At 37.7% G+C, this 26,573-nt stretch overlaps 1 protein-coding gene across 1 annotated transcript; it reads left to right on the top strand.

Moving 5' to 3' along the window:
* Positions 1–48: 48 nt before the first annotated feature.
* On the top strand, positions 49–15,574 carry LOC123560927 (solute carrier family 35 member E3-like). Its single transcript, XM_053552356.1, has 6 exons — positions 49–478; positions 1,569–1,683; positions 2,216–2,374; positions 4,074–4,156; positions 7,995–8,107; positions 15,420–15,574. Exons 1-6 carry the CDS (start codon positions 72–74, stop codon positions 15,536–15,538), a joined length of 996 nt encoding a protein of 331 aa, XP_053408331.1. The 5' UTR covers positions 49–71; the 3' UTR covers positions 15,539–15,574.
* Positions 15,575–26,573: the final 10,999 nt, after the last annotated feature.

Here is a 26,573-nt window from a genome sequence, read left to right as displayed (position 1 = left end):
AACTAACGTTATAAGTATATATATTTATGTAAACGTTAAGTATTGAAAAGTACATTACAAGTCACAACAGAATGGAAAGTGTAAAAAGTACCGATTCTGTGCACATGTGTGATTCCAAATTCTTTTTTACCTTTTCGTTAAACTTCGTTAGTTCCCCTTTCCTAATTCTTTTAAATAAATGGATTTATTTGCACGAGCTCATGAGCAGTTACGCACTTGTAGCAACTCATTTACTTATCACATTCATGCTTTTAAGCATCTGTCTTGAATTTGGTGCTTTCAGTTTTAAATACGTGAACATACTAAAAGCCGTTCCGTTAGCCGTATCGTTCTGTGGATTTCTTGTTCTGACAAACCTGTCGCTGCAGTATAACACGGTGGGGACGAGTCAGTTGATAAAGACGACGACAACGCCATGCATCGTTCTTATTCAGTTTATATGCTACAAGAAGACTACAAACATTTATCAACAACTAAGAGAATTAATATAATGACTTCAGATAAAGCACTATATATTCAAAAAAAATGACCATACACTTTCATAATATCAAAATCATTATAATGACTTCGGATAATGCACTACATTTGAATAAAGACCAAATACTTCCATAATATCAAAATCATTATAATGACTTCGGATAAAGTACTGCATTTGAATAAAGACCAAATACTTTCATAATATAAAAATCAGTTTAATGACTTCGGATAAAGCACTATATTCAAATAAAGACCAAATACTTCCATAATATCAAAATCAGTATAATGACTTCGGATAAAGCACGATATTCAAATAAAGACCAAATACTTCCATAATATCAAAATCAGTATAATGACTTCGGATAATGCACTACATTTGAGTAAAGACCAAATACTTGCATAATATCAAAATCATTATAATGACTTCGGATAAAGTACTGCATTTGAATAAAGACCAAATACTTCCATAATATCAAAATCAGTTTAATGACTTCGGATAAAGCACTATATTCAAATAAAGACCAAATACTTCCATAATTATATCAAAATCAGTATAATGACTTCGAATAAAGCACGATATTCAAATAAAGACCAAATACTTCCATAATATCAAAATCATTATAATGATTTCGGATGAAGCACTACATTTGAATAAATTAAAATACTTCCATAATATCAAATACAGTATAATGACTTCGGATAAAGCACTTTGTTCAAATGAAGACCAAATACTTCCATAATATCAAAATCTTTATAATGAATTCGGATGAAGCACTACATTTGAATAAATTAAAATACTTCCATAATATCAAAATCAGTATAATGACTTCGGATAAAGCAATATATTCAAATAAAGACCAAATACTTGCATAATATCAAAATCATTATATTAAAATGACTTCGGATGAAGCACTACATTTGAATAAATTAAAATACTTCCATAATCAAAATCAGCATAATGACTTTGGATACATTTGAATAAAGACCAAATACTTTCATAATATCAAAATTAGTTTAATGATTCCGGATTGCTTTATATGTTAATTTTTCACAAACGTCCTCATTAGTAACGGGCGGTTCTGCTTCTTTTTTCAGATTCCAATAGCTGTCGGTGTATTCTTACACTCGTACTATGACGTAAAGTTTAACGCATTAGGGATAATATATGGACTCGTTGGAGTGATCGTTACTTCTTTATATCAGGTGGTCAGTAGTTTACCTTTTTATATTCGTAAAAGTCTGTATTACGTCTAAAAACATAAAGTATATTTAATTTGAATTAAAGCAACGTTTGAATCCCAAAATTGCGTTTATTTTCTACATGGTGCTATGACAAAAAATACATGTCAGACTTTCGCAGAAAAGTTCCTGATAGTCTAAACATGCATGGAACACTTTTAAATTTATATGATACTTTTAAGTTTGTAAGTTATAGGTTGTTTTTTTTTCATTTTCATCGAATGATTAAAATAATATTCCACGAATTCTTTATATTTTTTCTCATCATGAGAAACAAACCAACAGATACAACCTGTATTGTACGATTGAAAAACATCTACATGTACTTACATTTTGAAATAATGATAAAAATTAAATGGAGTAAAATTGCAGTAATAGTCAATTGCTAAAATAACTTCCATTTTTAGTGGTAGAATACAGAATGTACATTTATACGGTGTATATCTGTTTGCATTATTTTAAATCTTAACTAAGTATTTGAGTATGTTTTCATGTATAGTGGATTGGCGAGAAGCAATGCGAGTTAGATGTCAACTCCATGCAATTACTGTTCTATCAAGCGCCAATTTCAGCAATATTTATGCTGATTCCAATCACACTGTCTACATCTGTGGACAGTTTTCAGAGCACCTGGCTTACTTGGTCGATTGTAGAAGTTGTAGGTACCTTTATATAATATCGTTGTTATAACAGTAGCAATGTTTATTCGGCTCGAGAAAATTTTGCCAGGCCTGGATACCACAAGGTACCAGCGCCGAGTGAAATCCGGCCTGTTAAAATTCACGAGAGCCGATTGAATCATTGTAAATCAAGTTACTGCTTTAATCACCCTTTTTATACGCCCGAAGGGACGTATTATTTTATGACACGGGTGTCCGTCCGTCCGCCCGAGCCCACATTTGCATACTTATGTGGCTATAGGAACAATAAGTAATTGTACTTTTAGTTTGATGTCATTTATTCCGTAAGGCTTTTATGTGGCTTTTTTTTTCTTTTACGTGGCTAAAAGAACAATAGAGAGAACAAAAGAGTAGCCACATAAATACCCATGTGTAGGAACGTCCGTCCGTCCGCTAGCAATTTCATGTCCGCTCTGTAACTCTTGAACCCCTTGAAGGATTTCGAAGAAACTTGACACAAATGTTCACAACATCGAGACGACGTGCAGAGCGCATATTTTGGATGGCTCGCTTCAAAGTTAATGTCACAGTTAAGGGTCAAAGGTCATATGACTTTGTTTCGTGTCCGCTCTGTAACTCTTGAACTGCTTGAAGGATTTCAAAGATACCTGGCACTAATGGCGGGGAGCGGTACGAAAACTCGACGTTTGAAGAGCGATAATTATCGTGTTTTCGCCCCGCACCCTCGCCATTTGAGTTACTACATCTCGACTTTTCGCCCCGCGACCCCAATAATTCATCGTGTTTTCGCTCCGTACCCCTGATAAATAGTGAGTTTTCGCCCCGCGCCCCGTCATTTTAACTTGTTAATTCTTGCGTTTTAAGATGATTTGTATAATTATGTCCTTTCAATGTACATTGTACTATTATAGTTTGATTTTGACGTTTGAGACTCGTCTACCAATTAGAGAAGTCAGCATGATTTACTTATTTTTATTTTATGTTTTCCAGTGATTTATAGAGTTTTCTCAGTGAAATAAAAGCGATAATCCACAGTTTTGAAACAGTAGATTATCATTTTTATTTTTCACTATTTTTGCCGAACTAGTTCCAGTCCTCCGTCGCGATTAAAGTCAAATTGTATACCGAGCGTTATGAATACCGGGGACCATAATGACGATGACGTCGTTAAAATGACGTCATTTGTGTTATGCTTTCTGTTGATCTTTCCCGCGATTTTGGACATTTTATATATAACGCAACAAAAGTAGAGTTTTACACATGAAATAAAAAGAAAATTTGTTTGTGTCAGTGAAATATCAATTTTATTTCACTCGTGAGCACCAAAAAAGTCATTTTCACTCGTGGCTACGCCACTCGTGAAAATATCAGTTTTTGATGCTCACTTGTGAAATAAAATTGATATTTCACTGAAACAAACAAATATCCTCTATGCCTTATTTAGGAAAGAATCACTATTGTTCTGAATAACCGTGACCTTAAGACCTTGCTTGTGACCAAACTGTGTGAACATCAGTTAAGCAGTCCATTAAAAGTTATTTAACGGTATTTTTCTACGTGAAATAGTTTGACTGTATTAAAAGCTTGTTTGAGTACTTCACAGAAGAGATCATCAAATTTCTGTGATGGCTCATTCATATGGATTACTGTTATTGTTATCGGGAAGTTCGCCTGCGAAGTAGCAGACTATGAGGGTTATTTTATCTTCCATTTCAGGTTATGATTCTGCTATCTGGTGTTTTAGCATGGCTTGTAAACTTCTCTATTTATTGGATAATTGGGAACACGTCACCTGTAACGTATCCTTTTTAGCTCGACTTTTCGAAGAAAATGTAGAGCTATTGCACTCGCCTCGGCGTCGGCGTCGGCGTCGGCGTTGGTTAAAGTTTTTGATAAAGTCAAATATCTCTGTTACTATCAAAGCTATTGACTTGAAACTTAAAATAGTTATTAACTATCAAAGTCTACACAAGGAGAAACAATCCCCATAACTCTGATTTGAATTTTGAGAGAATTATGCCCCTTTTTAACTTAGAATTTTTGGTTAAAGTTTTTTATAAAGTCAAATATCTCTGTTACTATCAAAGCTATTGACTTAAACTTAAAATACTTATTTACTATCAAAGTCTACACCAGGAGAAACAATCCCCATATCTCTGGTTTGAATTTTGACAGAATTATGCCCCTTTTTAACTTAGAAATTTTGTTAAAATTTTTGATAAAGTCAAATATCTCTGTTACTATTAAATCTTTTGACTTGAAACTCAAAATAGTTATTTAATATCAACATCTACACCAGGAGACACAATTCCTATAACTCTGGTTTGAATTTTGACAGAATTATGCCTCTTTTTAACTTAGAAATTTTAGTAAAAGTTTTTGATAAAGTCAAATATCTCTGTTACTATCAAAGCTTTTGACTTGAAACTTAAAATACTTATTTACCAACAAAGTCTACATCAGGAGAAATAATTCCCATAACTCTGATTTGAATTTTGACAGATTAATGCCCCTTTTAACTTAGATTTTTTTGTTAAAAGTTTTGATAAAGTCAAATATCTCAGTTACTATTAAAGTTTTTGACTTGAAACTCAAAATAGGTATTTACTATCAAAGTCTACACCAGGAGACACAATCCCCATAACTATAATTTGAATTTTAACAGAGTTATGCCCCTTTTTAACTTGGATTTTTTTTACTGGCAAAGCTCAAATTCAGAGTCAAGCACTGAGAAAAGTCGAGCGCGCTGTCTTACGGACAGCTCTTGTTATGTAACGCGACGTAACAGAACATAACGCACGAAGCATATGATTACGTCATAATTATAGGTATTTTTTTTTTTTTTTTTTTTTTTTTTTTTTTTGGTTGGGTTTAACGTCGCACCGACACAATTTTAGGTCATATGACGACTTTCAGGCTTTGATGGTGGAGGAAGACCACAGGTGCCCTTTCGTGCATTATTTCATCACGAGCGGGCACCAGGGTAGAACCACCGACCTTCCATAAGCCAGCTGGATGGCTTCCTCACATGAAGAATTCAACGCCCCGAGTGAGGCTCGAACCCACATGAGGGGCAAGTGATTTGAAGTCAGCGACCTTAACCACCCGGCCACGGAGGCCCCTATAGGTATCTCGTTAGTACATGTACAGTCGTCTTTTCTTTCACAAAAAAATCAAATGTATGGTCATTCAAGGACGTTCAACACATTACAACCTGGCAAGAAACACTGTGTTTGACCGTGGGACCGTTCAAAAAAGTATTTCATAACTTTACAAATGTCGGCTTGAAGTGCTCAAAACGTGTAGGCTTTATGGAATCCATAGCGTAAACGCGTCATTAACAGTAAAGAATTCTACAATAAAATTAAAACCAGACCGAAACGACCCTAGTGGTCCAAGTTGGGGAAGATATCCTTACAAGAATCAACTGAAGAAAAAAAACGATGCCACAATACTAGTTTCTACGGTGGCACAGAGGTGACATATGTGTTTTAGCTCACCTGAGTCAAAGACTCAGGGTGAGCTATTGTCATCGCTCAGCGTCCGGCATCCGTCCGTCGTCGTCCGTCCGTCCGTCCACACTTTGCCATATTTGGTATGTATTATCATCTAGTGGTCCTCTACCAAGACTGTTCAAATTATTCCCCTAGGGTCAAATATAGTCCCGCCCTGGTGGTCACATGGTTTACATAGACTTACATTTTGTACATAGGGAAAACTTTGAAAATCTTCTTGTCAAAAACCCAAGGCGTAGAGCCTCAATATTTGACATGTGACATCATCTAATGGTCCTGTATAAAGATTGTTCAAATTATGCCCCTGGGGTGAAAAGAGGCCCTGCCCTGGGGGTCCTAAGTTTTACATAGAGTTATATAGGAAAAAACTTAAAAAATCTTCTTGTCTGAAACCAAAAGACCTAGGCCTTTGATATTTGGTATGTAGCTTTGCCTTTTGGTTCCCTACCAGAATTGTTCAAATTATGCCCCTGGGTTGAAAAGAGGCCCCGCCCCGGGGGTCTCAACTTTTACATAGATTTAAATAGGAAAAAAATCTTCTTGTCTGAAACCACAAGATCTAGGCCTTTGATGTATAGTATGTAGCATTGCTTTGTGCTTCTCTACCAAGGTTGTTCATATTATGCACCTGGGGTGAAAAGAGGCCCCGCCCCGGGGGTCCCACGTTTGACATAGAATATAGGAAAAAAAAATAAAAATCTTCGCCTGAAACTGCAAGGCCTAGGATTTTGATTTTTGGTATGTTGCATTGTCTAGTGGGCCTTTACCAAGATTGTTCAAATTACGCCTCTGGGGTAAAAAGATGCCCCGCCCTGGGGGTCCCAAGTTTTACATGGACTTACATAGGAAATTTTTTTTTTAAATCTTCTTGACTGAACGTTCAAGGCCTAGGCTTTTGATATTCAGTAAGTAGCATTGCCTAGTGGCTCTCTAACAAGATTGTTCAAATTATGCCCCTGGGGTGAAAAGAGTCACATAGTTTTTATATGAGTTATACAGGAAAAATTACTTCAAAAATTATCTAATCATATTTCCTAGACTGTTTAATTATAATTACCTTATGACGCCAAGTAATTAGGGGTCACTTGACTGTAACCTTGACCTACCTCCTTGTTTTTTTTAAGATACAGCCTTGAAATTTGGATGACTTGTACAGTTTTGCACACCAATCTTAAAACTGATTTTCAGTGACCTTCAATGTGACCTACTGATCCACTTTCTTGTTTTTTAAGATACGGCTTTGAAATTTGGATGACATGTATAGTTTTGCATGCCGATTTTTAAACAAACTTTCAGTGACCATCAATGTGACCTAATGACCTACTTTCTTGTTTTCTAAGCTACAGCAAAAGGATTTGGACCACCTGTAATAGTTTTTTTTACAAATTTCAAAAGTAATCTTGCATAATCTTAACCTTGACCCAAGCTTTAGCTAAGAAATTTGTTCAAGCAAATACGTACGTATAAAGTAATACGTGCGCACGTAATTATTATTATTATTATACCAGAATTATATAGCGTCCTTTTCATGATCAATTTCACGTTCAAAGGCGCTTTACATAGTTCAAATGCAGCCACACAGGGGGCATAATTCATCCTCTACTAGTACAGACACGATCTGACCAGAGGGACAGAGTGAGACAAAGCCCCCTAACAGAGAGATCAGAAATCAGATACAGGCTTGTCCGGCTAACTTAGCCTAGCTCGTTGCGAATAGACAGCCTGGTTCTTTAACGTGCCCAGTGTATAGCACTGATACACGCAAGGATTGCCTGGGTTCCTGACCAGTGGGAAACACTGAAAAGCGTTTCTGAAAATTCCCGAGTAGCTGCCAGGAATCGAACCCCCGACCTCAGGAATGGAAGGCCAGTGTGCAAACCACTGAGCTATCCGTCCACCCATATAATAGCTATTACATGCGCACGTATTAGTTTATACGTGCGGAGATGTTTTTATACTAGTACGTGCGCACGTACTAGTATGTGCGCTGATGTTTTTTTGTACTAGCACGTATTAATATAAAAAAAACATCATGTCACCTCTGTGCCACCTCAGTGCCACCGTAAGTTTAAATCTCACTTTTTTCAGTACTATGTTTCCGTTATTCCTTAAGAAATCTCAGGTACAACATGGTTGGCCATCTGAAGTTCTGTGTTACAGTGATAGCGGGTTGCATCCTTTTCAATGACAAACCGAATATAAACCAAATAGCCGCTGTACTATCAACGATATCCGGTAATAAATCTACGTTGCTGTTTGCCCAACATATTGTGGGCCCGTAAACGTTAACGTCTTATGCCTGAAATTTAGACTCTAAAAATTCAAATTGTCATAACCTGGTTTGTAATAAAATTATACTTCTGAAACTTGGCACAGCTTTTTGTTGTAGTAAATGCTATATTCTTGCCAAGTTTTATGACAAGAGCACCGCCTTGCGGGTGCTGACGCTCATCGGATTTTTTTTTGGATAATAGAAATATTGTCCTATCCATGATTTTCTAAGTCTAAAAAGGGCCATCATTTTTGCAAAAAGCAGGATAGAGTTATGTTTCTTGATGTACAGTGTCCACTTATGATGGTGAAAAACTGTTGCAAGTTTTAAAGCAATAGCTTTGATAGTTTAGGAGAAAAGTTGACTTAAACATAATACTCAACCAAGAAAATGATTTTCTAAGTCCAAAAGGGGCAATAATTATTGCAAACAGCAGGATGGAGTTATGTTGCTTGCTGTACAGGGTCAGCTTATGATGGTGAACAAGTGTTGCAAGTTTCAAAGCAATAGCTTTGATAGTTTAAGAGAAAAAGTTGACCTAAACATAAAACTTAACCAAGAAATCTGATATTTTCTAAGTCCAAAAGGGGCCATAAATCTTGCAAAAAGCAGGATGGAGTTATGTTTCTTGCTGTACAGGGTCAGCTTATGATGGTGAACAACTGTTGCAAGTTTTAAAGCAATAGCTTTGATAGTTTAGGATAAAAGCTGACCTAAACATAAAACTTAACCAAGAAAACTGATTTTCTAAGTCCAAAAGGGGCAATAATTCTTGCAAAAAACAAGATGGAGTTATGTTTCTTGATGTACAGGGTCTGCTTATGATGGTGAACAAGTATTCCAAGTTTCAAAGCAATAGCTTTGATAGTTTAGGAGAAAAGTTGACCTAAACATAAAACTTAACCAAGAAATCTGATATTTTCTAAGTATAAAAGGGGCCATTAATCTTGCAAAAAGCAAGATGGAGTTATGTTTCTTGCTATACAGGGTCAGCTTATGATGGTGAACAAGTATTCCAAGTTTCAAAGCAATAGCTTTGATAGTTTAAGAGAAAAGCTGACCTAAACATAAAACTTAACCAGGCAACGCCGACACAGACGCCGACGCCGACAACCGCTCAAGTGATGACAATAACTCATCATTTTTTTTTTAAAAAATCAGATGAGCTAAAAATGTATGCAAGATGTACAGATATATGACAAACAGTAATTTCATCATTTCAAGTTCCAGACTTAAGACGTTGATAATTATGGGCCAAGGTCATGTGCGTGAAATTAGCCAGAGCAGCCAGAGTAGCCAGAGTTCAGCCAAAGTAGCCAGAGTTCAGCCAGAGTTCAGCCAGAGTAGCCAGAGTTCAGCCAGAGTAGCCAGAGTTCAGTCAGAGAAGTCATAACTCTGGTTACTCTGGCTGGCCAGAGTTCAGCCAGAGTAGCCAGAACTCTGGTTATTCTGGCTGGCCAGAGTAGTCAGAGTTCAGCAAGAGAAGCCAGAGTTCATCCAGTATCCAGAACTCTGGTTACTCTGGCTGGCCAGAGTAGCAAGAATTCAACCAGAGTAGGCAGAGTTTCTAGATTTTTAACATGTTCTGGCTACTCTGGTCAGCCAAAGTAGCCACAGCAGCCCGAGTCACCAGGATATCATTTGCTCTGGTTACTCTGGCTGTTTCTAACAGAGTAGCCAGAGTTCAGCCAAAGTTTCTAGGATTTTAACATGTTTTGGCCAAAGTAACCAGGTCCCAGGTTCGCAAAATATTTCCAGTCTTAGCTGAGTTTGATTATGAAACTTAATATGTCATTTCTATCTAAATACCATATTTAAAACTGAATTTCAAGTTAATAACTATTTTCAAGTGGTTAATTAAAGTAGCTCTGGTTACTCTGGCTGGCCAGAGTAGCCAGAGTTTCTAGGGTCTTAACATGTTCTGGCTACTCTGGTCAGCAAAAATAACCAGGTCCCGTGTTCGCAAAACATTTTCAGTCTTAGCTGAATTCGATCTTGAAACTTAATATTTTATTTCTTTCTAAATAACATGTTTAAAACTGAATTTCAAGTTAATAACTATTTTCAATTGGCTATTTATAGTAGCCAGAGTAGCCAGAACTCTGGTTACTCTGGCTGGCTAGAGTAGGCAGAGTTTAGCCAGAGTAGCCAGAACTCTGGTTACTCTGGCTGGCCAGAGTAGGCAGAGTTCAGCCAGAGTAACAAGACTTTATTAGTATTTTTACATGTTCTGGCTACTCATACCAAAGCAGCGTAACATCAATGCTTAAACTTAAATGGCAGACACTAGAACATAGAAGAATACATGATCCCGAATAATGTTGTACAAATAACCATTAATCAAATCATTCAGTTTCAGTTTTAATATTGCATATGCCATGTTTTTGTGATTTTCCTACATATCTGCGATATGTCACATGTTTAATTGTTAAGCACCTTTGAACGTATATTTTATATTAAATGGGCGCTCAACATAATAATAATAATAATGATGATGATGATGATGATAATAATATAATAATGATTATAATCTCATATACTAATTTTTTTCTGCAATGGATGCAATATGGTGTTACAGTATTCTAATTATGGGCGAACGTATGTTTTTAGGCAGTTTCTTTCATATTATTGTTATTACATTGTACATAGTTTTATAAATCTGAGAGTGCTACTAGCTTTTGAAGATGTAATTTTAATACGTGTTTCCAAGTTAAGACATCGCTAATAGTAATCCCAAGATATTTAGCATTTTCTGTAGTTTTTAGTTCTTGATTAAGTAATTTATATGGAAAGATGATATTTTTTCTCCTTTTTTTTTTGAGATTCCTACTACTTCGCATTTATCAGGATTGAATTCCATAGACCAATTACGTTCCCATTCTTCTAATTTTGTCAAATCATCTTGAACTTTGTAAGAGTCTATTAACGAGTCTATGTTGAGGTATATGATAGTGTCATCAGCAAATAAGCGTATTCTACCTTTAACCCAGTCAGGAAGGTCATCGATAAAACAAAGGAAGAGACAAGGACCCAACACTGAACCTTGAGGAACCCCCTGATAGAACTGGTAAAGAGTGTGAGCCTTCAACTACTACAGATTGGGAACGGTTACTAAGGAAAGATTGGATCCAGGATAGAGAGATTCTGTAGACACAAAGTTTCACGATTTTATAGAGGAGTTGATGATCGATCTTGTCGAAAGCTTTCGAGAAATCCATTACAATGAGACCTGTTTGTTTCAGATTGGAGATTGTCAAAAGTTTGTCAGGATCCATGCTGTTCGCTAACGGTTTCTCCAAGTCCAATACACTTTAAAAGCGAACAGCATGGATCCTGACCAGCTGCGCGGATCGCAAAGCCACTATGTTTGTTTTCTCGTGGCACGGCTCAATTATTAAATTTCGTTATCAAATTCAGCTAAGACTGAAAAACTTTTGTGAACATGGGACCTGGTTACTCTGGCTACTCTGGCAGACCAGAGTAACAAAAACATGTTAAAATCCTAGAAACTCTGGCTACTCTGGCCAGCCAAAGTAACCAGAGCAAATGAAATCCTGGTGACTCGGGCTACTCCGGATACTCTGGCTGAGTAGTCAGAACATGTTAAAATCCTAGAAACTCTTGCTACTATGGCTGAACTCTGGCTACTCTGGCTGAACTCTGGCTACTCTGGCCAGCCAGAGTAACAAAAGTTCTGGCTACTCTGGCATCTCCAGAGTAACCAGGGTACTGGCTACTCTGGCTACTCTAAATAGCCACTTGAAAATAGTAATTAACTTGAAATTCAGTTTAAACATGCTATTTAGATAGAAATGACATATTAAGTTTCATAATCAAACTCAGCTAAGATGGAAAATGTTTTGTGAACCAGGTTACTCTGGCTACACTAAAAATCCTAGAAACTCTGGCTACTCTGGATACTATGGCTGACCAGAGTAGCCAGAACATTTGAACATCCTAGAAACTCTGATTTTTCTTGCTGAACTCTGGCTACTCTTGCTGAACTCTGGCTACTCTGGCTGAACTCTGGCTACTCTGGCCAGCCAGAATAACCAGAGTTCTGACTTCTCTGGCTACTCTGGCTGAACTCTGGCTACTCTGGCTAAACTCTGGCTACTCTGGCTGCTCTGGCTAATTTCACGCACATGCCAAGGTCTTCACATTAACTGCAAGAGGTACAAGCAAATATGTTTAATAATATCATATAACTATACCTGCTTCTAACAGAATATGGACGAAATTTAGTACAGTTACAATATGTAACAGTTTATTTCATTTTGTTACGTCACATCGACCCATGTCATGGTCAGACGCCGTATTACTAGAGTTTAACTACGAAAGACCCGTGGTGACTTTTCAACTTCATTATTTCACGATTTCTGCTTCCTGATTTCACGATTTCCACTTCATGAATTCACGATTTCACGATTTCCACTTCATGAATTCACGATTTCACGAATTCACGATTCCACGAAAAAACTTCACGATTTCTTGATTTCACGATTTCCACTTCATGAATTCACGATTTCTGCTTCCTGAATTCACGATCTCCACTTCTTGAATTCACGATTTCACGATTTCCACTTCATGAATTCACGATTTCCACTTCACGATTTCAAGATTTCAACTTCACGAATTCACGATTTCCACTTCACGATTTCCACTTCATGAATTCACGATTTCCACTTCACGAATTCACGATTTCCACTTCACGAATTCACGATTTCCACTTCACGAATTCACGATTTCACGATTTCCGTTTCATGAATTCACGATTTCACGATTTCCACTTCATGAATTAACGATTTCCACTTCACGAATTAACGATTTCCACTTCATGAATTCACGATTTTCACGATTTCAACTTAATGAATTCACGATTTCCACTTCACGAATTCACGATTTCACGATTTCCACTTCATGAATTCACGATTTCCACTTCACGAATTCACGATTTCCACTTCACGAATTCACGATTTCACGATTTCAACTTCACGAATTCACGATTTCCACTTCACGATTTCCACTTCATGAATTCACGATTTCACGATTTCCACTTCATGAATTCACGATTTCCACTTCACGAATTAACGATTTCCACTTCATGAATTCACGATTTTCACGATTTCAACTTAATGAATTCACGATTTCCACTTCACGATTTCACGATTTCAACTTCATGAATTCACGATTTCCACTTCACGAATTCACGATTTCAACTTCATGAATTCACGATTCACGATTTTAACTTCATGAATTCACGATTTCCACTTCACGAATTCACGATTTCACGATTTCAACTTCATGAATTCACTATTTCCACTTCACGAATTCACGATTTCCACTTCATGAATTCACGATTTCACGATTTCCACTTCACGAATTCACGATTTCAACTTCATGAATTCACGATTTCCGCTTCACGAGTTCACGATTTCAACTTCATGAATTCACGATTTCCACTTCACGAAATCACGATTTCCACTTCATGAATTCACGATTTTACGATTTCAACTTCATGAATTCACGATTTCCACTTCATGAATTCACGATTTCACGATTTCCACTTCACGCATTCACGATTTCACGATTTGAACTTCACGAATTCACGATTTCCACTTCATGAATTCACGATTTCACGATTTCCACTTCACGCATTCACGATTTCACGATTTGAACTTCACGAATTCACGATTTCCACTTCATGAATTCACGATTTCACGATTTCCACTTCACGCATTCACGATTTCACGATTTGAACTTCACGAATTCACGATTTCAACTTCATGAATTCACGATTTCCACTTCACGAATTCACGATTTCCACTTCACGATTTCACGATTTCAACTTCACGAATTCACGATTTCCACTTCACGATTTCACGATTTCAACTTCACGAATTCACGATTTCGATTTCACGATTTCACGATTTCCACTTCATGAATTCACGATTTCACGATTTCGACTTCATGAATTCACGATTTCCACTTCACGAATTCACGATTTCAACTTCATGAATTCACGATTTCACGATTTCCACTTCACGATTTCACGATTTCAACTTCACGAATTCACGATTTCACGATTTCCACTTCACGAATTCACGATTTCCACTTCACGAATTCACGATTTCACGATTTCAACTTCATGAATTCACGATTTCACCATCGTGAAATCGTGAATTCGTGAAGTGGAAATCGAGAATTCGTGAAGTGGAAATCGTGAATTCATGAAGCGGAAATCGTGAAATCGTGAATTCATGAAGTGGAAATCGTGAAATCATGAAGCAGATATCGTGAAATAATGAAGTTGAAATGTCACCACGGGTCTTTCGTATTTAACCCTTACACTGCTAAATTTCTATAATGAACCTGTCCAACTCGGACAATACCATTAACTGTTAAAAGGGGTGCTTGCCAAAAAAATACTTACTTCATGGCGAACAGTGCAGATCTTGATCAGACTGCATGGATGTACAGGCTGATCATGATCTACACTGCTCGCAAAGGCAGAACCAATCGTATCCAGCATGATAGGGGTTAATGGTGGCGTGAGACCCAGATATCCCTCCTGGTATAGTTGGAAGCACAAAAGGGCACCTGGTCAGAGCCATCGGCTTTATGCAAACCAGGCGATGGCTCCTTCCCGCGCTGTATTAAACCCCACAGAAAAGCTGGTCGACTTGTATGGCAACTATTCCCAACATACATGCTTGTTTACACCAAATATGAAGTCACTACTCAGTGTTACATGTAGTAATCCAAAATATAGTTCAGTGTGGTTGATGAATTGTGGTATAATGAGTCATATAAGGATTTGGCAGTTGTATATCTCGCGTACTTTTATTGCTTTTCGTATTGAGATAAGATATGATCACTTTTATTGTGAATTTGTACTTTGTAGTTTAATTCAATGGCAAAACGTCGACAAATGCGCAATTTCTCAATAGCAATTTTCTTGGGAGGATTTTCAGAGGGTGCAGTTTTATTTCAAAACAGATTATTGTGCTTATATGTGACATAACATCTAATCTATCATATTTGTTTTCTTTTTGATAAGAAGACACGTTATGCTAACTGGCTTTTCATGTCGTTGTAATGCTCTATAGTACTTGAAATGAGGTCTCAAGATTTAATTAGTCATATGAAACAATGAAGGAACTGAATTAGTATCCTGTAACCTATAGTTTCGACTGTGAATATATCCGGTCGATGGTGTTGCTCATTCTGTGATGGTACATTAAATTTCATATGTGTGCATGTCTCATATTTCAGGGGTTACAGCCTACACACATCTAAAGATGCAAGAACAAAAAGAAATTGAACGGTCAAGCCAAGAAGATATAGAATGTACGCCAGTAAATGAACACGACACACTCCATTGCAAAGAGTGAAAGATGTCGCACTTTCTGTTTTTTACATAACGTGTAATACGAAAAATACCATGTTACTGCGGTGAGAATTTGTTTCTTGAACATTTTTTATATCCAAACATGAATTATACACTTGTACACAGGGCAAGACCTAATAATCTTGACCAAAACAAAAATTCATATTCGCACTTTATTAATTTATAATAATCTATTTTAGCTCGATTGTGATGGAAGCTTTTAAGCTTATTTGAACCACTCTCGAGTCCGCTTCCTGGAAAAACCAGTGCAGGTGTCATATGAGAAGTCATGATCGTGACCCCAGTGGGGCTCGAACCCACGACCCCCAGGTTGAGCGGCCGACACCTTAACCACTAGACCACCGCTCGCACGTTGTTGCAGCTGCAACTCTGCAAATAATATCGACTTTCACGTTAGTTCATTTCATCCACCGGCACACGCATCGGTTAGTTTATATACTAATTCATTTTAGCTCGATTGTGTGTAACGTCGGGCAAAAAAATATGATCACACAAATAATAGGCACCTGTTTCCGTCTAAATTGAAGTCAGAATGAACTAGATGTGTGTGTGGAGAACATTGGTGCCGCCCACTTCCTGTCACTATGCTTGGGGGAGGGGTGGGGGAAGAGTACAAATACTGCAAAACATTATCAGGGAACAGACGCTAAAAGAAACTGAAACTTAAATAGTTTTTCTTTGGGGTAGGGGGCGGGGAGAAAACGAGGTTTACTCGGGTATGGCTGATTGTAATAGAAACAAAGCCCCTGGTGCACAACTTCGCATACTGATAACAATCATACGAGGTTTGGTGGCTTTAGTTCAAATACTTTGAGATATGCACAACACACATTTGGATGGACAGACAGACTAACGGACAAGACCAGATCTAAGTGTCCCCCGGAACGTTTGGGGTGGGAGTGCACGAAATATTAAAAACGAAATATGACTGTGCCAGAGGCAAGGCCAAAAACTCACGGTTCGGGCCTCCGAGTATAACGTTCACTCTTTCCCTAGATAAAGAGCGCATGCGCATTAAAATAAAAAACATCCGATAAAACATTAGGGCAACCAATAGCATCGTAAAAAGCTCTATTAATCCGTACCCATAATAGCTGCGGAGAGATCGCCGTGACGTCACGCATTAACATCTGTTTATCTGGTGGTTGGCAAAACAAATGATTTTAACACCGTTTGCGTATTGAATCAGAAATTTTAATTTTTAATAACTTTTTTGCTCATTTATGGATTTTCAAAATTCAAAAAGATTTGAAATACTAACAATCTTCATATTTTTGTATCCAAATATCTTTTTTCAATGAATAACAGTTTTAAATTACATATAATTTTAAAAGCGGCGTAGTGATTTTCACAACCTTTAGAAAAACAGTGTAAGTTAAGCGTTCATAATTAATCCATTTTATTTCGAAATAACAATTAAAAGTAATCAATAAATTGCTTGTTTTATAACCTTTCCATTGATCAAAAAATTATTTATGTGATTTGTGTTTTAAGAAAGTTTAGACCGTTAGAAAAACATCACTGTTTACAAAAAACATGGACAGTCGGCTTCTGCCCACCCGATCACTGTCTTATCAGTTCTAAAAATAGAATTTGTATACAAACACGATCTCTCCTATATCCATGCCACTTTAAACAGTTAAGTTTTTTCCCCTATGGCTGTAGTTCAAGACTGTAATTTTCAACTGAACCATTTTTAAGCATTTTGTTCTTTTAGCACTAAAGAAGAAGAAAAACCTAAACAGTTTCGTGTCTAGATATTATTAGATAGTCAATATAAAGTTCAAACAATATAAAATCACACATCAAAATGTGTTTTGTAATTTAACCCCTTGCCCATTACTATTTTCGGATATATCTAAATATCAAAACATTCCACAATAATTTCAAACTCTGACTCCACTCCCACTAAAATGTTTGATAACTTTTATTAAAGTATCAAGTATCAAACTACACTGAATCAACCTGAAAGCTTATGCAATACAAAGTACCTGTCAATTCATAATAAACCATAAAATGTTGTTTTATAATCAAATTAATATTACACTCCTATTTTTTCCAAAGAAAATTAAGCCAATAAAAACAATTTCCTGGAAAACAGAATAGTTCCATGTCAAAAATAATTGCTTTTGTGAATGGTTATTTCAACTAAAAATTTTCTCAGATTTTCATGACAATAATCTGTTTACTTGACAATTTGCATGGCATTTCACGAGTCGTAACAGTGGTTCAATGACTACCGATAGGTAATGAGGAAATACGATATTAACCCTTACCCTGCTAAATTTCTACAATGAACTTGTCCTTCCTTCAATTTGGACAGTACCATTAACTATTAAAAGGTCTACATACCAAAAAGATACTGACTGAATGGCGAACAGTGTAGATAATGATGCATAGATGTGCAGGCTGATCATGATCTACACTGGTCGCAAAGGCAGAATCAATCGTGTCCAGCATGGTAAGAGTTGAATCAGAAGATATAGCTTTTAATCAAACCTGCTTTTTTAGTGAAATTACTATTTTTTCAACAACAAACCAGTCTTCAAGGTCAAAAGATCATAATGAAGATCAATCAAAAGAATTATGAGAAAATATAGTTGAAATTTTAAAGTAACTTTTAATAAAATTATTCTCAAATCAGGCCAGAAGTTTAATACAAGAAGATTTAATTTCAAAGTTTTCTATACGGCCATATAGGGATAATGAGTGTCTCCAGCAGGCCGCCATGTTTTTCGAAGAATCAAAATTATCTCAAGGAATTTGGTAGAAGGTCATCCAAGGCACATTTGTGTAAAATTATTTTGAAAACAGACCAGTAGCTTTTGAGAAGAAGATTTTCAAAGTTTTCTATATAGCTATATAGGGAAAACAAGCCCCAACCCCCTATCAGGGGCCATAACTACAGAACCTATGATGGGAGTTTGGCCTGTTCAAGAAAGGAACCAATATCTTGTGGTGATACAAGTTTGGTTAAAATCAAATCATAAATGAAGCTGCTATTGTGCAGACAAGGTCAAAATAGCTAATTTTGGCCCTTTCAGCGGCCATAACTCTGGAACCCATTATGGGATCTGGCCAATTCAACAAAGGAACCGAGATCTTATGGTGGCACAAGTTTTGTGCAAGTTTGATTAAATTCAAATCATAAATGAAGCTGTTATTGTGCAGACAAGGTCAAAATAGCTAATTCTGGCCCTTTCAGGGGCCATCACTCTGGAACCCATAATGGAATCTGGCCAGTTCAAGAAAGGGACCGAGATCTTATGGTTTTACAAGTTATGTGCAAGTTTGGTTAAAATAAAATCATAAATGAAGCTGCTATTATGCAGACAAGGTCAAAATAGCTAATTCTGGCCCTTTCAGGGGCCATAACTCTGGAACCCATAATGGAATCTGGCCGGTTCAAGAAAGGAACCAAGATCTTATGGTGATACAAGTTGTGTGCAAGTTTGGTAAAAAACAAATCATAAATAAAGCTGCTATTGTGCAGACAAGGTCAAAATAGCTAATTTTGGCCCTTTCAGGGGCCATAACTCTGGAACCCATTATGGGATCTGGCCGGTTCAACAAAGGAACCGAGATCGTATGGTGATACAAGTTGTGTGCAAGTTTGGTTAAAATAAAATCACAAATGAAACCACTATCATGCAGACAAGAAATTGTTGACACACGCACGGATGCACGACGAAGGACGAAGGGTGATCACAAAAGCTCACCTTGTCACTATGTGACAGGTGAGCTAACAAGAGGGCCATGATGGCCCTATATCGCTCACCTGTTATCATTGCACTTGAGAACAAGAAGGTCCTCAGAAAAAATATCCAAGTCCAAAGGACAGGAACAACAAAGGGAAGAAATTTTACAAAAAAGAAAAAAAATTCTTAAAAGGTACAGATATGTCAAAATACACCTAAAAATTGGAGGTACCATCCATGTTGTACCACAGAAAAGTGGTCTCGGTTTTTCCCTATGGCCAATAATAAAAAAGTTACTCAAAATAAGCTATTTATAGTAACGTTAAAGGGAAGTAATTTAAAAGAAAATTATTGTAAGTGATCAAAAGAAGGATCTGTCAAAAAAATCTGTTGACATAAATGAAATTTCAGATCAGTATCTTCATTAGTTACTGAGATATACCCATTTTAATTTGAAATAAAGGGAGGTAATTTGACATAAAATCAGTCCATAGTTATCTTCCCTGATTGGCTCAGTCCAACTAATGACAGTAATGAAATTTCAAAAAAGTCCTATAAGTACTTACTGATATAAATCCATTTTTATTACAATCAAGGGAGGTAATCAGATATAAAATAACTCTGGAACCTACAATTGGATCTGATTTGTCATGGAATCCAAGATTTTTTGTTGTTGAAGATATTTTGGAAGTTTGTATCAAACAAGAGGACCATGATGGTCGCTCACCTCTTCCCACATGATCCAGTTTTGAGTATGACGTCGTTTTTTTCTATTATTTGATATAGTGACCTAGTTTTTGAGCTCATGTGACCCAGTTTTGAACTTGACCTAGATATTATCAAGATAAAAATTCTGACCAATTTTCATGAAGATCCATTGAAAAATATGGTCTCTAGAGAGGTCACAAGGTTTTTCTATTATTTGACCTATTGACCTAGTTTTTTAAGGCACGTGACCCAGTTTCAAACTTGACCTAGATATCATCAAGGTGAACATTCTGACCAATTTTCATGAAGATCCATTCAAGGGTATGGCCTCTAGAGAGGCAATAAGGTTTTTCTATTTCAAGACCTACTGACCTAGTTTTTGATCGCAGTTGACCCAGTTTCAAACTTGACCTAGATATCATCAAGATGAACATTCAGACCAACTTTCATACAGATCCCATGAAAAATATGGCCTCTAGAGAGGTCACAACGTTTTTTCATTATTTGATCTACTGACCTACTTTTTGATGGCACGTGACCCACTTTCGAACTTGACTTAGATATCATCAAGGTGAACATTCTGACCAATTTTTATGGAGATCCATTCACAAGTATGGCCTCTAGAGAGGTCACAAGTTTTTTCTTTTTTTTAGACCTACTGACCTAGTTTTTGACCGCACATGACCCTGTTTCGAATTTGACCTAGATATCATCAAGATGAACATTCAGACAAACTTTCATGAAGATCCATTGAAAAATATGGCCTTTAGAGAGGTCACAAGGTTTTTCTATTATTTGACCTACTGACCTAGTTTTTGATGGCACGTGACCCACTTTCAAACTTGACCTAGATATCATCAAGATCAACATTCAGACCAACTTTCATACAGATCTCATGGAAAATATGGCCTCTAGTTAGGTCACAAGGTTTTTCTATTATTTGACCTACTGACCTAGTTTTTGATGGCACGTGACCCACTTTCGAATTGACTTAGATATCATCAAGGTGAACATTCTGACCAATTTTCATGAAGATTTCATGAAATATATGGCCTCTAGAGAGGTCACAAGATTTTTCTATTTTTAGACCTACTGACCTAGTTTTTGACCGCACGTGACCCAGTTTCGAACTTGACCTAGATATCATCAAGATGAACATTCAGACCAACTTTCACACAGATCCCGTGAAAAATATGGCCTTTAGACAGGTCACAAGGTTTTTCTATTATTTGACCTACTGACCTAGTTTTTGAAGGCACGTGACCCAGTTTCGAACTTGACCTAGATATCACCAAGGTTAACGTTCTGACCAATTTTCATGAAGATCTTGTGAAATATATGGCCTCTAGAAAGGTCACAAGGTTTTTCTATTTTTAGACCTACTGACCTAGTTTTTGACGGCACGTGACCCAGTTTCGAACTTGACCTAGATATCATTAAGATGAACATTCACACCAACTTTCATACAGATCCAATGAAAAATATGGCCTTTAGACAGGTCACAAGGTTTTTCTATTATTTGACCTACTGACCTAGTTTTTGATGGCACGTGACCCAGTTTCGAACTTGACCTAGATATCATCAAGATGAACATTCTGACCAATTTTCATGAAGATCCATTGAAAATTATGGCCTCTAGAGAGGTCACAAGGTTTTTCTATTTTTAGACCTACTGACCTAGTTTTTGATGGCACGTGACCCAGTTTCGAACTTGACCTAGATATCATCAAGGTGAACATTCTGACCAACTTTCATAAAGATCCCATGAAAAATGTGACCTCTAGAGTGGTCACAAGCAAAAGTTTACGGACGCACGCATGGACGGACGGACGGACGACGGACGACGGACACCGCGCGATCACAAAAGCTCACCTTGTCACTTTGTGACAGGTGAGCTAATAAAACCATAAATGAAGTCTTTATATGGCTGCAAAAGCCAAAATAGCCAATTTTGGACCTTTAGGGGCCATAACTCTGGAACCCATGATGGAATCTGGCCAGTTCAAAAAAGGAACCAAGATTTTGTGGTGATACAAGTTGTGTGCAAGTTTGGTTAAAATCAAATCATAAATGAAGCTGCTATTGTGCAGACAAGGTCAAAATAGCTAAGTTTGGCCTTTTCAGGGGCCATAACTCTGGAACCCTTGATGGGATCTGGCTGGTTCAAGAAAGGAACCAAGATCTTATGGTGACACAAGTTTTGTGCAAGTTTGATTAAATTCAAATCATAAATGAAGCTGCTATTGTGCAGACAAGGTCAAAATAGCTAATTTTGGCCCTTTCAGGGGCCATAACTCTGGAACCCATAATGGAATCTGGCCAGTTCAAGAAAGGAACTAAGATCTTATGATGATACAAGTTGTGTGCCAGTTTGGTAAAATTCAAATCATAAATAAAGCTGCTATTGTGCAGACAAGGTCAAAATAGCTAATTTTGGCCCTTTCAGGGGCCATAACTCTGGAACCCATAAAGGGATCTGGCCAGTTCAAGAAAGGAACCGTGATCTTATGGTGATACAAGTTGTGTGCAAGTTTGGTTAAAACAAGGCAGTCTGAAAGACAGCTAAATCCCCCGCCACTGCTATGAATAGTGAAAGGGTAAACCTTTGATTTTAGCTGTGACCTTGACCTTGAACTGACATGGCTGACTCATGAATTCTGCACAACGTCTTGATGAGGTGATCATTTGACCCAAGTTTCATGAAAATCCTTCAAGGGGTTTAGGAGATACAGAGCTGAAACCTTTGACCTTCAATTGTGACCTTGACCTTGAGTTGACATGGCTGACTCATGAGTTCTTGATGAGGTGATCATTTGACCCAAGTTTGATGAAAATCCTTCAAGGGGTTTAGGAGATACAGAGTGGACACAAAATGGAAGGCTCAAACCTTCGACCATTAGTTGTGACCTTGATCTTGAGCTGGCATGGTTGACTCATAATTTCTGCACATCGTTTTGATGAAGTAATCATTTTACTCAAGTTTTATAAAATTTCTTCAAGGGGTTTAGGAGATATAGAGCGGACATGAAATGGAAGGCTCAAATCTTTGACCCTAAGTTGTGACCTTGACCTTGAGCCGGCATGGCTGACTCATGGGTTCTTCACATCGTCTTGATGAGGTGATCATTTGACCCAAGTTTTATAAAATTCCTTCAAGGGGTTTAGGAGATATAGAGCGGACACAAAATGGAAGGTTCAAACCTTTGACCTCGAGTTGTGACCTTGACCTTGAGCCAACAAGGCTGACCCATGGGTTCTGCACATCGTCTTGATGAGGTGATCATTTGACCCAAGTTTCATGAAAATCCTTCAAGGAGTTTAGAAGATATAGAGCGGACACAAATGGAAGGCTCAAAACCTTTGACCCTAAGTTGTGACCTTGACCTTGAGCCGGCATGGCTGACTCATGGGTTCTGCACATCATCTTGATGAGGTGATCATTTGACCCAAGTTTTATAAAATTCCTTCAAGGGGTTTAGGAGATATAGAGCGGACACAAAATGGCAGGCTCAAACCTTTGACCTTGAGTTGTGACCTTGACCTTGAACCGACAAGGCTGACTCATGGGTTCTGCACATCGTCTTGATGAGGTGATCATTTGACCCAAGTTTCATGAAAATCCTTCAAGGGGTTTAGGAGATATGGACCGGACACGATTTTGTTACGGACGGAAGGACGGAAAGACGGAAGGACGGACGGACGCAGACCATTCCTATAATCCCTCCGCCACGGCGGGGGATTAATAAAATCACAAATAAAACCACTATCGTGCAGACAAGAAATTGTTGACGGACGCACAGACGGACGGACACACGACAGACGACGGACGAAGGGTGATCACAAAAGCTCACCTTGTCACTATGTGACAGGTGAGCTAATAAAAACAAGAGCACTGCAATGCAACGCAAATGCAGAGCAATATACACACAAAACAAAGTCATATGACCTTTGACTCCTAAGTGTGACCTTGATCTTGAAGTGAGGCATTCGAAACATACGCTCTGCACGTCCTTTCGATGAGGTGAACATTTGTGTCAGGTTTCTTTGAAATCCTTCAAGGGGTTCAAAAGTTACAGAGCGGAAGGGAAATTGCTAACCAACAGACAGACAGACGGACACCAAGTCGATAACATAATACGTCCCTTCGGGCGTATAAAAAAGAATCGAGATCTTATGGTGATACTAGTTGTGTGCAAGTCTGGTTAAAATCAAATCTTAAATGAAGCTGCTATTGTGCAGATAAGGTCAAAATAGCTAAATTTGGCCCTTTCAGGGGCCATGACTCTGGAACCTATTATGGGATCTGGCCGGTTCAAGAAAGGAACCAAGATCTTATGGTGACACAAGTTTTGTGCAAGTTTGATTAAATTCAAATCATAAATGAAGCTGCTATTGTGCAGACAATGTCAAAATAGCTAATTCTGGCCCTATCTGTGGCCATAACTCTGGAACCCATAATGGAATCTGGCCAGTTCAAGAAAGGAACCAAGATCTTATGGTGATACAAGTTGTGTGCAAGTTTGGTTAAAATAAAATCACAAATGAAACCACTATCGTGCAGACAAGAAATTGTTGATGCACGCACGGACGCACAGACGACGGACGAAGGGTGATCACAAAAGCTCACCTTGTCACTATGTGACAGGTGAGCTAATAAAAACAAGAGCACTGCAATGTAAAGCAAATGCAGAGCAATATACACACAAAACAAAGTCATATGACCTTTGACTCCTAAGTGTGACCTTGATCTTGAAGAGAGGCATCCGAAACATGCACGTCCTTTCGATGAGGTGAACATTTGTGTCAGGTTTCTTCGAAATCCTTCAAGGAGTTCAAGAGTTACAGAGCGGAAGGGAAATTGCTAACCAACAGACAGACAGACAGACGGACACCAAGGCAATAACATAATACGTCCCTTCGGGCGTATAAAAAGGAATCGAGATCTTATGGTGATACAAGTTGTGTGCAAGTCTGGTTAAAATCAAATCATAAATGAAGCTGATATTGTGCAGACAAGGTCAAAATAGCTATTTTCCGCCCTTTCAGGAGCCATGACTCTGGAACCTATTATGGGATCTGGCCGGTTCAAGAAAGGAACCAAGATCTTATGGTGACACAAGTTTTGTGCAAGTTTGATTAAATTCAAATCATAAATGAAGCTGCTATTGTGCAGACAATGCCAAAACAGCTAATTCTGGCCCTATCAGGGGCCATAACTCTGGAACCCATAATGGAATCTGGCCAGTTCAAGAAGGGAACCAAGATCTTGTGGTGATACAAGTTGTGTGCAAGTTTGGTTAAAATCAAATCATAAATGAAGCTGCTATTGTGCAGACAAGGTCAAAATAGCTAATTTTGGCCCTTTCAGGGGCCATAACTCTGGAACCCATTATGGGATCTGGCCGGTTCAACAGTGGAACCGAGATCTTATGGTGATACAAGTTTTGTGCAAGTTTGATTAAATTCAAATCATAAATGAAGCTGCTATTGTGCAGACAAGGTGAAAATAGCTAATTCTGGCCCTTTCAGGGGCCATCACTCTGGAATCCCCATAATGGAATCTGGCCAGTTCAAGAAAGGAACCGAAATCTTATGGTTATACAAGTTATGTGCAAGTTTGGTTAAAATAAAGTCATAAATGAAGCTGCTATTGTGCACACAAGGTCAAAATAGCTAAATTTGGCCCTTTCAGGGGCCATAACTCTGGAACCCATAATGGAATCTGGCCAGTTCAAAAAAGGAAACAAGATCTTGTGGTGATACAAGTTGTGTGCAAGTTTGGTTAAAATCAAATCATAAATGAAGCTGCTATTGTGCAGACAAGGTCAAAATAGCTAATTTTGGCTCTTTCAGAGGCCATAACTCTGGAACCCATAATGGGTTCTGGTCGGTTCAAGAAAGGAACCAAGATCTTATGGTGATACAAGTTGTGTGCAAGTTTGGTTAAAATAAAATCACAAATGAAACCACTATCGTGCAGACAAGAAATTGTTGACGCACGCAGGGACGCACAGACGACGGACGAAGGGTGATCACAAAAGCTCACCTTGTCACTATGTGACAGGTGAGCTAATAAAAACAAGAGCACTGCAATGCAACGCAAATGCAGAGCAATATACACACAAAACAAAGTCATATGACCTTTGACTCCTAAGTGTGACCTTGATCTTGAAGAGAGGCATCCGAAACATGCACTCTGCACGTCCTTTCGATGAGGTGAACATTTGTGTCAGGTTTCTTTGAAATCCTTCAAGGGGTTCAAAAGTTACAGAGCGGAAGGGAAATTGCTAACCAACAGACACAGACAGACGGACACCAAGGTGATAACATAATATGTCCCTTCGGACGTATAAAAAAGAATCGAGATCTTATGGTGATACAAGTTGTGTGCAAGTTTGGTTAAAATCAAATCATAAATGAAGCTGTTATTTTGCAGACAAAGTCAAAATAGCTATTTTTGGCCCTTTCAGGGGCCATGACTCTGGAACCTATTATGGGATCTGGCCGGTTCAAGAAAGGAACCAAGATCTTATGGTGACACAAGTTTTGAGCAAGTTTGATTAAATTCAAATCATAAATGAAGCTGCTATTGTGCAGACAATGTCAAAATAG

This window comes from Mercenaria mercenaria, chromosome 10, assembly GCF_021730395.1.
Source record: "Mercenaria mercenaria strain notata chromosome 10, MADL_Memer_1, whole genome shotgun sequence".
Classification (NCBI taxonomy): domain Eukaryota; kingdom Metazoa; phylum Mollusca; class Bivalvia; order Venerida; family Veneridae; genus Mercenaria; species Mercenaria mercenaria.
The sequence above is the reverse complement of the archived record's forward strand: the minus strand, read 5'-3'. Positions and strand labels throughout refer to the sequence as shown.